This window comes from Tasmannia lanceolata, unplaced genomic scaffold (assembly GCF_043159265.1).
Source record: "Tasmannia lanceolata isolate RefF3 unplaced genomic scaffold, GAP_Taslan_0.1 ptg000015l, whole genome shotgun sequence".
Lineage (NCBI taxonomy): Eukaryota > Viridiplantae > Streptophyta > Magnoliopsida > Canellales > Winteraceae > Tasmannia > Tasmannia lanceolata.
Genome location: NW_027518692.1, coordinates 63,986,354 through 64,000,852, shown reverse-complemented (window position 1 = coordinate 64,000,852; position 14,499 = coordinate 63,986,354). Strand labels below are relative to the sequence as shown.

At 39.1% G+C, this 14,499-nt stretch overlaps 1 protein-coding gene across 1 annotated transcript; it reads right to left on the bottom strand.

The window, feature by feature from the left end:
* Nucleotides 1-8,304: 8,304 nt before the first annotated feature.
* On the bottom strand, nucleotides 8,305-14,499 carry LOC143893020 (protein ULTRAPETALA 1-like). The gene is made up of 3 exons (XM_077397955.1): nucleotides 14,046-14,499; nucleotides 11,760-12,084; nucleotides 8,305-8,630 (listed from the first exon to the last, which is right to left on the bottom strand). Exons 1-3 carry the CDS (start codon nucleotides 14,275-14,277, stop codon nucleotides 8,456-8,458), a joined length of 732 nt encoding a protein of 243 aa, XP_077254070.1. The 5' UTR covers nucleotides 14,278-14,499; the 3' UTR covers nucleotides 8,305-8,455.

Below are 14,499 nucleotides of genomic sequence, written 5' to 3'. Positions count from 1 at the left end.
TCATTTTCCATGACTCAGGGGTATTTTGGACATTTTCACTCAATATAAGGGTATTTCGATCATTTTCCATGACGCGGGAGTAGTCTATTCATTTTTACCCGAAACGGGGAAGATTTGTTTGGGTCTGGATTTCATGCAACTTCTCTTACTCCCACTCATCGTGACTCCGAATTATGTAGTTTCTAATTACTACCTCCTTGAGTGTATGCCATTTCGCCTCTTTTAGGGTAAATAGATGGCAACAAAGAAACACCTGACGAGGAAAGTTGCTTTTATTTTTATTATTGGAACACCCTTAAGTTTTGCATGGGGGGATAACGAATGTTTTACCCACTATTTACCCTCACCAGAACAACTTTAAGTACCATTGCCGAGATGCTTGCTTTAATCCATCTTCTCCTAGTTGCTAGCTAAAACTCAACTTTAACAACAAGTGTAATCTTTGTTAGGTATGGGAGCCTTCTTTGATAAGGAGGCAATGCAATTTTGCCTTTGCCAAATCAGTAAGGCAAATAGATTATTCAAATCGAGTTTTTTGACATTATAAAACAAAGTGAAATTACTTGTTGGATATGGGCGGATATTCTTTGATAAGAAGGTCAATTCAAATTTTCCTTCTTTAGGTTGTTAAAGCAAATGATGGCGAAGCTTAGTTACTAGCATATGTAAGAAATTGAATCCACTTTGGATTCTCAAAAGCAAAATTAGATTTAGGAGACTTATTGAAATTATTAGATTGTAAAGAATCGATTTTTCCCATTGTAGTGTTTCTTGACTCTATACCAGGAGGTGTGTCAAACACCTTCCTTGTCAATTGGAAAAAAAGGTTATCATCACTAGCTAGTTAAGCACTTTGTGGAGTGATGGGACACATGTATTATCGTTAATGGTAAAAAAGATTTAAGAAGATGGGTTTATCGTTAATGGTAAAAAAGATTTTTATTTAGTTTTTAGAGTGTTATTTAAGTCTTTTTAAGTCGAGGGGTAGTCGAGTCCCTTCCCATCAAAATCACTAAAATTATTTTAGTTATGAGCGTTTTAAATAGGCCTCACACATGTATTATGAAAATTTTAAGTGGAGAGAGACAAGTCATTATTTTCAATAGTCCAGTGAATGTTGATTCCTTGTTTGGTTCTCAATATTGCACTGAAGTTCCATTTGACTCCCCAACATGTTCCAAGCATCATCATTGCTTTTTGCTCATGTGGCGCCCATGTGGCACTAATGTCCCCTCTACTCATCTTCCAACCAAATTCTATCAAAACTGTTAAATTTTTGGTACAAGAATAGTGGAAAAGGTCTTGTCATCTCTCCCTCTCTTCTCTTTCTCTTTTCACTCTCTCTTTTTTGGTAATGACACTGTTACTTTTTCCACTACTCTCTGAGAGAACTGCCGCGCAACCAAACACTACTTACCACTATTCTACTATTCTTTTAGACAAATCAAATGCTTGTCGCCTCCCTTTTGACTTCTTATTCTACTACTCTTCGAGCCACCCCTGCGCAACCAAACAAAGCCTATGTTATGCAATGATGGAGTGAAGAAAGATTTGGAGTTTTTCTCTCTCTTTTGTGTGGATGTGATGTCTTTTCTGATGTGTGATGCTTCAGACCAGGTCAGTTTATATCCCCGAACTCTTGTCTTTCTTTCTTTCATTTATCTTTTCCTTCTTCTGTCGTCTCTCCATCTCAATTGAGAGCCTAAGCCGACACCCCCTTATCCATCTCACTTCATATAACTTTTTCTCCATGTGCACTATTTCTTCTCATAGCTCTTTCTTTCTAGTCATATTTCTTTTTTACTTTTCTTTCATTTCCTTCTTTGTTTCATAAACCTATCCCCTTTTCTACTCATATTAGCCCTCTTTCATAAACCGGCATCCCCTTCCCCATGATTGGGTTTAAAAATCATTTCCACTTTTCCCTTTATCCTCTCTTGCCCTTGATCTCTATTTTTCCTTTTCTTGATCTTGATCTTAATTATCTATTCTTTATCTTTCTTTTTCCTCGCTGTCATGGATTAATGTCAATTTGGTATCGGAGCTCGGTCTGAATGCCTTATCGGAATAGCAGGATTATGACAGGAATATCCGAGCATATGGATCTTAATCAATACACTATGTGGATTAGAAAAATACCAAGATTTTATAGAGTTACTGAACAAGAATGTCTTGATCGGCTAGAGGCATTGAAGTCGTATTTATGACAGCATAACCCGAACGATGACCATATGATCTGCATTACTAGGACAACTTTGGTTGCACTCGTCATCCATAGTTGACTTTGAGGATATGTGGCATGCTTATGTTACTTACGGATTTAGAATGTGACCATCATCCTTCATAAGTGGTTCGGTTATAAATTAGCCCGTTAACATTGTACAAGGATCAAGAGGGCAACAAATGTTATTCAACACGCTTGAAAGAGACGAATGGCTCAACATAATTAGCAAGAGCTCCGTATCATGGCAACAAGGTCACTAGTCATAGTGTTTGAACCTGTGTTGAGTTTTTACTGCTTACTCAAGGACACACGAGCAGAAGTCTGCAAAGTTAAGAAAGCAGAGGACCCAAGTTTCTTTTCGCCTAAGCTGACACATTGCAAGGAATTTGTCAAAGGTGGACCTTCAAATCGATAACACAACTGCCCAAAGCTTGTGCATTGAAAATACTTAGTCTGTTAGAAGGGCCTACTGTCTGCAGATTGTGTGAGGATCAGAGTCGACAAACTCCCTTCCTTCATGCCAATCATTTATATTTGATATGTCGAATCTTTTCAAAGCGGAGGAGTATGCTGGGGGACCATCCAAGATGCCATGAATAATCAAGAAGTTAAAAAGATAGAGCCCATTGTTAGTGTTAAAAGAGTTTTATTTATTTTTTAGAGTGTTATTTAGTCATAGAGGGGTAGTATAATCTTTTCCCACCAAAATCACTTAAGTTTTTTGGGTTATGAGTATTTTAAATAGGCTCCACATATGTTTTACGAAAATTTTAAGTGGAGAGAGAGAGAGAGAGAGAGAGAGAGAGCTTTAAGTCATTAGAGGGTATTTAGTCCAAAATTGTTAGATTTTGTTTAGGATTTTATAACTTTCTAGTTCTCTTTCTTTTTCTTATATATATAGTCTCAGGGCATTTTTCTTTTATGCTATGCAATGATTGAACGAAAAAAGATTTGGAGTTCTCTCTCTCTCTTGTGTGGATGTGATGCCTTTTCTGAAATGTGATGCTTTATATCAGGTCAATTACTACCATTAAACTCTTATCATTATTTCTTTCTTTTATCTTCTCCTCCTCTTCTCTCCCCCTCATCCCTCTTACTTGGGATTATAAGCCAACACCCGCTTATCCTACTCACTTCTTACATCATTTTTTTTATCCCTGCTCTGTCTTCTCATCTCTCTCCCTTTCTAGTCTCATTTCTCTTTTTCCCTCTTTTCCATTTCCTTTTTCGCCCTTCCTGGTTGGATTCATAAACCACTCCTTTTCTAATCCTATCACGGCTCTTTCATAAATTTCCTTGCCCCCCTCAGTCAGGTTTATAAATTGTTCCATTTTTTTCTTTATTTTCTCTTTCCCTTGATCTCCATTTTCCCTTTTCCCAACCTTGATCTTGATATTTTTTATCTCAATCTTTCATGTTATTGGTCTTGATTATCTCTTCTTTCTCTCTTTCTCTTCATGCTAGGTTTATATACTTGACCACTACTCATTCGGATATAGACTTTGTGGTCAGGTAATGCAAACCCTAGGCTTTGATACCAATTTGGTACAAACCTAGGGTTTGCAAGTAGCGTTCTAGAAATTTTGGAGCAATGAAATGAGTTCTAATTCAATAAGATCAGCAATGTGCATTCCGTCAAATAGACACTATATGTTGCTTCTGCCTCTGATACAAAGTTAGTGTATTTTAAGGCCTTATGTTTTTATGCCTTGTAGTTGCGGAATTTCGTCCCAGGGTTTTATCTTGTTGAGTCAACAACTCACTGAGAATGTGTAGCGATAATTCCGATGCGTTTTACTCTTCCAAGAACGGTAAATTAAGTAAAGGGGTCAATGTTTTGACATATTATCGAGGAAAAGAGTTTAGAATCTTATAATGTATGTGGAACACATGAGTACCGTAATGTGTTGGACATGTGTTGGTAGACTCTATGACCAAAAGCTTATTGGCTAAGGTCCTTAAGGATTAGAATGGATGCATAAAGTTGGAGGGTAAGCATATTGGCTTCAGATAGTGCGTTATGTTCAGACATTTGTGTTGTGATTATGATATGAGCTTTTGATTCTGACATTATGGTTATTTTATGCCGCACCATTTTGTTTTGTGCACATTATATGGATTGTTAGTAAGTGGCAAAATGTTTGACTGTCTCTTTGGACCATGTTTACGTTCATGCATGCATGCATTTATATTAATGATTGCTAATGATATAACCGTGGGGTAGGCTATTGGGTAGAGTTGGTGATCCAATAGTTACACGATTTGTTGTTAGTAATTTTTACTAAACAGAAAGGTAGGATTGATGCTCAACCACATAAAGTACTGATCCTTGTGGTTGGCACAAAGATCTTTGCTGGCCAAGTGGGAGAATGCTGGGAATCGATTCTAATTTGGTGTGACCTTAGCAAGATCAAAGGCCTGGATCTAAGTTGGTCAGGATCATTAAATTATTGGATAAAGTGTAACTGATCTTATAACTAGAGAAAGATACGTGAATAGTTTTTAGAGGAGAGTTTTGAAGAGATGGGGCTGGATGAGTAGTTAGTTTTTTTCAAAACTAAAAAGGAAAGTGAGGATGCTGGTTTTGTATCCATGTCAAAACTCGGCGTCCAGCCCCCCCCCCCTAGCTTACCGGCATGAAGTGAGGAGATCGATCAAAGGAGAAATCCTTCGCGTTCTCCACAGGTCGAGGAAATTTCTATGTATGGAAGGATTGTCAAATAGCAGCAACAAGCCTGGAGAAATCCGGCATCTATGTGATCGGTATGTGTCATTCACCCTTAATGTTCAAATATGACAATATTACGTGTTTTCTCAAAGTTAATCGCCCAAGATCCGATTCTATGTGGTAGTGTTCAAATACGACAATATTATGTGTTTTCTCAAAGTCAATCACCCAAGATCCAATTCTAAGTTCTAAAGAGTTCCTCATGATAGAACAGTGGCACCATCGTCATTTCAATAATATATCTCTGTCGTTAAAAGGGGACTCTTTCTCCCCTTATGTTTTTTACTCAGATTCCTTGTCTCATCTTCTTCTTCTCTCCTTTTTCATTAAGCATCAATGCCTACTTGTATCCTTGCACAAACTAGTATAGAAGAACGACATCTTTTTCTCCAAGTGATGCCCAAGGTTGAATTACCTATCTAAAGGGATGGGCAAACAGTGGAAGCATGTCTCATTCTTGACCCTAGAAATAGATCTTATCTTATTTCACTTTCCTTAAAAAGGAGCTTACAACTGTCCTTGGTTTAAAATATTTTGTGCTTGCGAAGACTTGAGTGCTTAAATGAACCAAAGGTCTCTCCTTGTTGTGGAGTTTGCATGCCCTTTGTAGGAACAAAAGGGTGAAAAGAATAAAAAATCACTGGTATGTTGGTGAGGGGAAGTGGACAATAGGTAAACTAGAACTCCTCTTTGCTAGAAATCTGGAGAGATGGTGGGAAAATTTTCTAGTTCTGGGTGATAGCTTCCTTCCATTTCAAACACTAAAGCGGGCAACTTGGCAAAAGGCTGGCAAAAGGCTGAGTAGGTATGTTCTTTAGTTCATCTTGTCGCTGGTTCACCAGGAGAATGATAGATGTTTCTTTGAGCAGCCTTATATTTACCCTCACCCGTTCTCTTCCATCAGTCATTAGGAAAGTCATGGCTCTTCCATTTCATAGAGATTGTCCTTACTATTGGTGGGTCCGTCGAGACCCTAGACTGAGACTCAATATAGGAAATTCCTTGCAGCCTTGGATCTCAATGTGAAAGACTTAAGACAGACTTTTTTCTATTTAAATTGTAAAATCACCATCGCAGTAAGCAATTTAATCTTTGCAACTAGGTCCTTAAAGTGGTAGGAGATCACCGATCAACTACGGAGTTAACCCATTTACAGTGCCTTGGAATATTGCTGGAATCAGGCACTAGGCATCTTATTCCGATTCCACCCAATTCCAGCTTTTGTTCAAAAAATGAAAGAAACATGATTAGAACTGGCAAACGGGTGGGCCAGGCCGGGTCAACCCGCAGGTGATACGGGTGCGGGTCACATGGTCGGGTCAGGAAATGACCTGCATTTTTGCGGGTCAGAATTTAGGTGACCCGCGCGGCCGAGTTAGGATCAAGTGATCAACCCTTTAACATTCAGATCGGAGGGTTGGGATCAACCTATGGTGCCAGCCACAACCTATTTATATTCTATGGTGCCAGCCACAACCTATTCAGGCATCAAACCCTTAAAAAATAGATTAGCATGATAAAATCACCATCCTTTGCATTAGAAAAAAAAGCCAACTATTTTAATAGCATGACAAAATCACCACCCTTAAAAAAGCCAAATGACCCGCGGGTTGACCCGACCCTGCCCGTGTTTTTGCGGGCTGGGTCATCCGCGGGTCAGTTTTGACGGGTCACTAAAACTCAGACCCGTGTTTGCAAATTTGCGGGTGGGTTGGGTCAACCTGCGGGCATGGGTCGCATTTGCCAGGTCTAAACATGATAGCTGAATAGGAATTGACACTCGGGCAGAATTAGAGGAGGAAAAAATTGCCAGAATCTGTTTCTCGCCTCAAGAGGTGGTATTCTAATTCCGCCAGCTTGAATGAAATTTTTATGAACTTTTGAGAATTGCACCCCGCGAGTACGCATTCGCCCCCTTATAACGTGAACAGTGGGACACTTTGACGCTTTTTTACGTCAAATCATGATAAAAGTGGGGCGAATGTGTACTGCAGGGGGGTGAAAATATCACCCATTTTTTTTTATAGGGAAGTGATATATCCGACCCTTTCCATTACTAGGGACACCCGAATCTAGTGTATCTATGACTGGCAGAGGCCAGACTCACATCATTGGGGATGTGTTCAATGGCTCAGATTGCCACGTACACTGATTTTGGGTGTCCCAAGCAATGAAAAGGGGTGGATATCAAGGTGGCAAACGTGCCGTGCCGGGCTGGCACAACCCGACCAAATGAGGCCCGGATAGGCCCGCGGGCCGGGCACGGCACGGAAGGGTCCATGGGCCGTGCCGAAATCCTTGAGGCTAGGCACGGCACAGCCCGCGACCAGCCGTGTAGTGCCAGGCCCGTGCTTCTTTTTTTCTTTTTTTTGAAAATATATGTTTTGGATGAAAATACCCCCAAACTAGCCGTTTGAAACAACTTTTGGGGGAATGAACAAACTTAAAGTGACCGAGTAAGCAATCGCTAGAGTTAGAACGAGCAAGGAAGGGACAAAGGCTTAGTTGAGTTGAGTATTGTTGATTGTGAGTTCCAAACGATTGTTTGTTGGAGTCCATCAATCGGTTTTGTTCTAAGAATCAGTTTTGGATCATCCAATAATCAGTTTTGAACTCACAACCGATTCTCAAAATCCAAAGCAAGGAGGGGTAAGGATTACTTGGACTGGATATTTGGGCCTAGATATGGGCCCTGGAAAAGGTCCAGTAACAAAGCACGTCTCCAATAATTACTTTTGGAGTCATAATCGGTATGGGCCAGCAAGGTTCAGTAACAAAGCCCCAACCCACTGACAAACAGGGCCCCTAAGCATCATTGGGCCTGGATTTGTCGGAACAGTTTGAAGAAACCCTCAAGTCAGCGACCGGAAAACTTCCGTTGTTCGGAAATCCAAATGAAAAGGTATGGGTAGAAATGTAAACTTTTCTTTTAACAAATGCTCGTTGGGAAATCGGAAGTTTGGGTAGAAATGTAACTGTAAATATGATGTATTGTTTGTATTGAAGCTATTGCTTGTGTGGATTTTTAGTCATAGAAATGGAAAGCCATTTTCCCGGTATTTTAGATGATTAGTAGCAATGTGGGAAATGGAGATTTTGAAGGATTCTAGTTTCTTGAATGTGATTTTGATGATGCCCGTTTCTCGGGCGAAGCAACTCCCTTCTGCTGCATCCTAATGGGAGAAGACAAGCAGTGTGATAACATGTTCATCATTCACAGATTTCAGATTCTCTCTTGTTTCATTCCTTTTGCTGCATTTATCGGCTAATGTTTCATAAGAAGCAGGTATCTCTTGCATGACCCATGCAATGAATTGTCTAACAAAAAGGTTTGTTACCACATTTTTAATAGTTCAATAAAAATCACTGAGAACACCAGAAACTGAACTCAGATACTGAAAAATCGAGTTTGGGGCAATGACAAGGCTTAAAGATTTCTGTAATGGAGGGCCTAAAAGGCACAAAATGGGAAATCCCAGCAAAAAATACCTTGTGAAGGTGAGTTAAGTATGGCAATTCAGTATGAAGTCCTTGCAGGTCTGGCAGCTGCAATCTGAAAACCGGCAGATCTCACACCCGAAACAGACACATGAGGTGCACCCACTGCAGGCTGGTGAACGAGAACACCCCCTGTACACTTTACGACTCCGTCGCTCCTCCTCATCATCACAGGTGATTCTGATACGAGAAATAGCATCCACACATTCATAATTAAACATGTGAGAATGGACTAAAAGAACTAACTACTCATGGTAATACCATATTAGCCATCTAAAAATCTTTTCTGCACCAAGTATTGAACAAATACAAACGATAAACAAAAAGAAGAGAGCTTGGAAGAAATATGTATAAAATTGGTAGGCATCACCAAATAACCTCTAGGCTTTTGAACAATGAACATAATCATGGTTAAGAACATAAAACATACAAAATATATAGAAAAGGAGTTGGTAATAAGAGCAGAGAATGAAGGGTGTCATCCAATCCAAGAGGGTCAAAACAGAAACCACCTATCAAGAAACCTGATGAGTGGATCAAGCTTATAGTACATTGTCTCCTATAACTATGTGTGTATGTAACAATTCAATTTATTGAAAAGGAAATAGTTCAAGACTTGGCTCACTATATACCCTAACAAACTTAAAATTGTTTTCACAAAAGAGAAAGTTCAAGTCCAAAAGACACTTTATTTTAGCTGGGTGCCCAAGTCTTCGTTTTTAGTTGGAAATCATTGGGGGTAATCATTGGGGGTGTCTTAAATTTAAAGTAAGTGGGAGATTGCTGGAAATGTTTTAAGTTAAAAAGGGTTTCTTTATAGAATTTTAATTTGTCCATCACCTTTGGTTTTAAAAAGTCATGGGCAATTTTGTAAAATAATTCATTTATGACCATTGGGTTTTGGTCAACTAGTTTTTAGTTCCACTGTGGAAAACTTAAAGAGTTTTCTCAGGTTTATAAAGGAACTCTTTCTTATTATCTATGCACAGTAAACTCCAAAGTGGCTTGAATAGTTGTCAATATCACATTGCTTTAATTCAGCATTTGATGTTCAAACTCAAAAGCTATCTGTTTCAAATAAATATTCTAGTTGAGGCTGGCTGTAACAATTTGTTTAAATTGTTTGGAATCATATGTTTCCTGCCCTAAGCAAAGTGCAAGATAGAATGTGGAGAAAGTTAGGGGAAAGGTAGAGAAGGGAAAATGGGATTGAGAGGACGAAGGAAGGAGAAGAAGAGAAAGGAGATATGGAATAGGAGGAGCAATGGGGAAAAGAGGAGTGGAGACGAGGAGGAAAGGAAGTGGGGACGTGGGAAAGGATGGAGGGAAGGAGAGAGAGGGAAAGGGAGAAGATTACAAAGAAGGATGTACCTTGTGGGGAGAGAGGTTCCGATCCGTCCTGATCGAATCCTTGGTCGTGTGACGTTATCCGAGTTGCTCTTCTAGGAGGTTGCACGTCTGCTTGTTGTCCCTTTTCATGCCCATCCCACTCCGGAAGTGAGGGGATCGGAGTGAACAGCACTTGGATCTTTGGGCTAGGGTCATGAGAGGCATAGGTCATTTACGTCAGATATGGATACTAAGTTCTTGAGTCATTTCTAGAAAATCTTATGGAGCAAAATGCAGACTACACTTCAAGAAACATAAGTGGTCAACCGCAGCTTGGGAAATTTATTGAGATGTTTGACACTTTAGCTAGCGAGAGGCCAAATCAATGTGACTTAATCTTACCCCTAGCTAAGTTTGCCTACAATAGTTATATTAACAGTTTGATCAGAAAATCACACTTTGAGACCATCTATGACCATCTCATACTCCACTCTTTTGACCGTATACATATAATCTATCCTGGGAGGCGGCGCAATGTCAATGCCGACGACCTTGTCCAACACATAAGAGAGGTTTAACAAGAGGTGTCATAGAGACTGCGGTCAAGAAATAACAAGTACAAGGAGGTCGTGATGGTTCCTTCGACATGAATGCCAAAGAGTTAGGTCCAAATTCTCAAAGAGAAAGAAGAGAAAGAAGTTTGGACCCTAATTCTCAAAGAGTTAGGTCCAAATGCCTATCTCTTGGATCTTAATGTTATAACTTCTCCTGTCTTCAACGTTGGCGACCTATATCAGTACCATGGAGACCCACTAGAGCCCGACGACATCACTTCGCTACCTTCATGTTGAGCTCATCAGTAGATGACAGGTTAAAGAAACAACTCTTTTGGTATCTAAGTTACTTGTAAATCTAAAGTTGGACTTAATAAATTTTAAAGGCATTCTAGATAAAGCATTGGGAGGCTCCAACCATCTTCCAGAAGCTGTTTCAACAACATGCCTCGAAGCTAAGATTCAAGGTTAAGAATTAGTCATTGTGCAGGCTTTGTTTCAAACAATATTGAACCAAAGGCATTCGAAAATCAAAAGATCTCGAACAAAACATAACAACCCTAGGAGGGTTGCTAGAACCGTTAGGTGAACATACAATCTTCCATGACGAACGGGGGATTCGAAGATGCAGGCTGTCATGACAATTCTGGTAAAGATTTACTGTCTTCCTCACCAGAACTTGTGATTAGGATGATGAGGATGGTAGAGAATGTGAGGGGAAGCATGGGAGGGAAGGCCAACCCATCTCATTTCTTGTCGTCGAGGTGAGTGAGAGAAGGTTTGAGCGATTCGGCACAATTTTGTTTTCATTAAAAATGGCATCATGCATTTTAGGGAGGATGAGAGAGTATTTGAGCGATTCAGCACAATTTTGTTTTTATTAAAAATGACATCATGCATTTTAGGGAGGATTCCAAAATTGACATTTTCATGTAAAACATTACACTGGCAGAAAACTAACCCTATTCAAACAGCATAATACTTGTTTTCTGTGGAATTTGTACTCATTGCCTCGAAACAACCCCTAAACAATACGCAACAATGCTTTCTCTAGATAAATGGTAAGAAAAAGTAAACATCTTATCATAAGAAATATATCACTCATAACTAAAACTAATAGAAAAATTAATTAAAACTTAAAGAAATTATAACGGAAGGATATTCAAATGTGTACACGAGTTTTCATACCACTAGCAACCCTTCTTTGGAGCGAAAATGAATGCAGTGTATAAATGCTTTCTTTTCTTAGTAACTATGGTGGGTTCGAGTTTGGAATACAATATGACGGCTAGGAAGGACTAGTGACCCAAAATATTATCTATGAAAATCCAAATGTTCCGTTCCTTTCAAATCATGGACAATATATATCATTTATGAAATTTAGACAAGCATGAATGCAATTGCATAGATAGGGGAAAGAAATTACTTGTCATATGCTGGGTCAGAACATTTCCAATTACGATCAGCCAAAGCATCATGGTAATTCCGGCATTCCTCTTTGGTTCTGAGTCGGAACCTGCGCTCTTTGTTACAGCTTGTACAGCGAATAAATTCATGACGATGACAAGGTCGTCCTTTATTGGTTCTATGAGAGCCATTAGCATTTTTAGATGCTTGATTGTAGTATTTAAGCAGCACTGTTTTTGACAGAGGAACCTTCTTTCCTTTAATTATGACCCAGACGTTGCTTTCCCATTTCTTGGCTGTCTCTCGCCTAGAGTGTTTCTGAAACACAGCTGGACTCAACTTATCTAGTGATCACAATCACAGATTTTCGATCAGAGAGCAAACAGAAAATACATCATTTGAGAAAATGGAGAACAATACAGAATCATAATTCAAAGCAATATGACATTGATTGAGCTTAAACGGTTGATAGTATATATATATATATATATATATATATATATATATATATATATATATATATGAGGAAAATGATTGTACGCTCGACCGTACCTAAAGTACGGTAGAGTGCCAAATCACATGGGTCCCTCATTTTTGGTGAGCATCTAAACCATTCATTTGCAAGGCCCCACATAGATAGGGTGCATACCAAAAATCAGCACCATTGAATCATCCTAACCCCTCCGAAACTGGAGGCCAAAATGGGCAGATTTGTGGACAAACACTGTCTGTCCATTTTGGCCTCCACAAATGGATGGGTTAGGATGATCCTATGGAGCTGATTTATGTACTGGGAAATGTGTAATCATAGAAAGAGGATTACGGGTACATCAGTTGCAAACAGTAACCATTATCATATGCATTCAAAATATACAAGCAATAATATAGAAAAGCAGAAATAGTTTTATATTGATAGAAATACAGACTATGTATTCAATCAACAGCATATTCACAAAGAATTCTTTGGGGCATCCTAAATCCAGAAAGGCTTTAAGATGAGTGCCGTCATTCATAGCTGTTGTTAGCTCAACAGACTTATGATGTCATTGTAGTAGGTCTACTGTAATATATTGAGAACAGTGTGAGATGTCACTACATTCATTTTGCTTGTTCAGAAGGTTTATTCATTTTTCATCGGCAGTTGTCTGTGTCAGCAATCAACAAGATCTGTTTTTTGGCGAGAACCACCAGCTAATTTCAATTTCAGCCTCATGTCCCTTTCTCATTGTTGTGGATCATTTCAATTGTTTTTCTCTATTTTAGTAGGAAAATGGATTTGATTTCTATCGCAAGTTGCCCACAAAAGGCTGGTGATTGAAACGCTTCCATGATGGTTCCAACCTTTGGTAGTGGTTTTCTTGTTTCCTTGTAAAACCCACGGGAACCAGATTTTTATGATTGCATTCTCACGGGCCAAGTTTTTTCAGTTGCAGTTACTGACATCCCATGCCTGCCTGAGAGAATAGCAAATCTTCCTCTGTTTAAATTACAGAACTCTTCCATACACCACCATTTGGGGAATTGTCTGCCTTAGCATAGGGCTTGAGGTGTTTCTATGTTAAAAGTATTTTATTGTGGTAGTTACCATTACTTTTCAATCAAAATTAAAAATCTAAATTGTAATTCAGGGTTATTATTATTGTGTGTGTGTGTGTGTGTGGAAGCTAACACAACCATAAGAAACACCCTCCATGAACATGGGGCGAATGTAATCCTTGAAGAGTCCAACACAAGAAGCATGGCAGCAATTCCAATCAGTTAAACAATCCACCTCGCATGTTCTAGAATTTTTATGATGAAAACATTAAATGCCACCATATTGAATAAAAAAGCCATCATGCAAGACCAAGCTCTCAACATGCCAACCACAACAAGGAGGTCATGGGTTCGATCCCACTATACCGCGAAAATGTAAATGAAAAACAGACCTGTTTTCACAGGCACAAAGCAAACACAATGCCTCTTAACAACAACTTGAGTTAGAGACATCACAAAACACAATGTCTTAATCAACTCTCACTGCATCTTGTGTCAGAGACAAGAGAAGAACCATCTTGCAAAGAATCTACATCATTTAGAAAAATCTATATACACTCATATACATAGAAGCAAACACCACCTTGCGTTATACAAAATCCCACAAGGAAGCAAAAAAGAAGTTACAGCCATGAAATGAATGAATAAATAGCTGGTGCATAACCACAAACCTTATCCCAGACTAGTTAAAACATCTTTACATGCATATAGACCCAAGGTGTTATAAGAAAAAGCAAGAGCCAAGAGGAAAAAAATGGATCCAACTAACCTTCCGAACAACCAGGGGTGCATTCACAACTGATCTGAAGATCACCTCCAGAAAAAACCCTAAGCCTCCCAACAGAATCTCCAAACTTACGACTCGTACAACCACACGTTACTTCAATGAAATCTCCCCCTCTCTTCAACCCGCTTGTTTCCCTTAACTCCTCTTCACTAAACATAAAATCACCATCTTTTTCAGCTCCACTACTCTCCATCTCTTTCTCTTTCTCTTTCATAGCAGAAAAGAAAAGAAACTTTTAGAGGCGGATAGAGAAAACCGAAATAACCAATCAAGGAAACCTCATCGAACAACTTTTTTTTTTCTTTTTTTCTTTTTTGATAGGTAAGCTGGGGTTGGGCGTTTTTTGTATAAATCTGGTCTAGAAAAGGTGAGGAGAAAAGCTTAAAACCCCATCAAAGAAAACTCGAGGCTCTCTCAGTGAGGAAACGTGATACAT

Excerpts from the sequence above, each read along its gene's own strand:
- LOC143893020 (XM_077397955.1), bottom strand. The coding sequence starts at position 14,277 with ATGAAAGAGAAAGAGAAAGAGATGGAGAGTAGTGGAGCTGAAAAAGAT. Across the intron at positions 12,085-14,045 it reads CACCCCTGGTTGTTCGGAAG|ATAAGTTGAGTCCAGCTGTG; the intron begins GTTAGTTGGATC and ends TGTGATCACTAG. Across the intron at positions 8,631-11,759 it reads TCTGACCCAGCATATGACAA|AATCACCTGTGATGATGAGG; the intron begins GTAATTTCTTTC and ends TTCTCGTATCAG.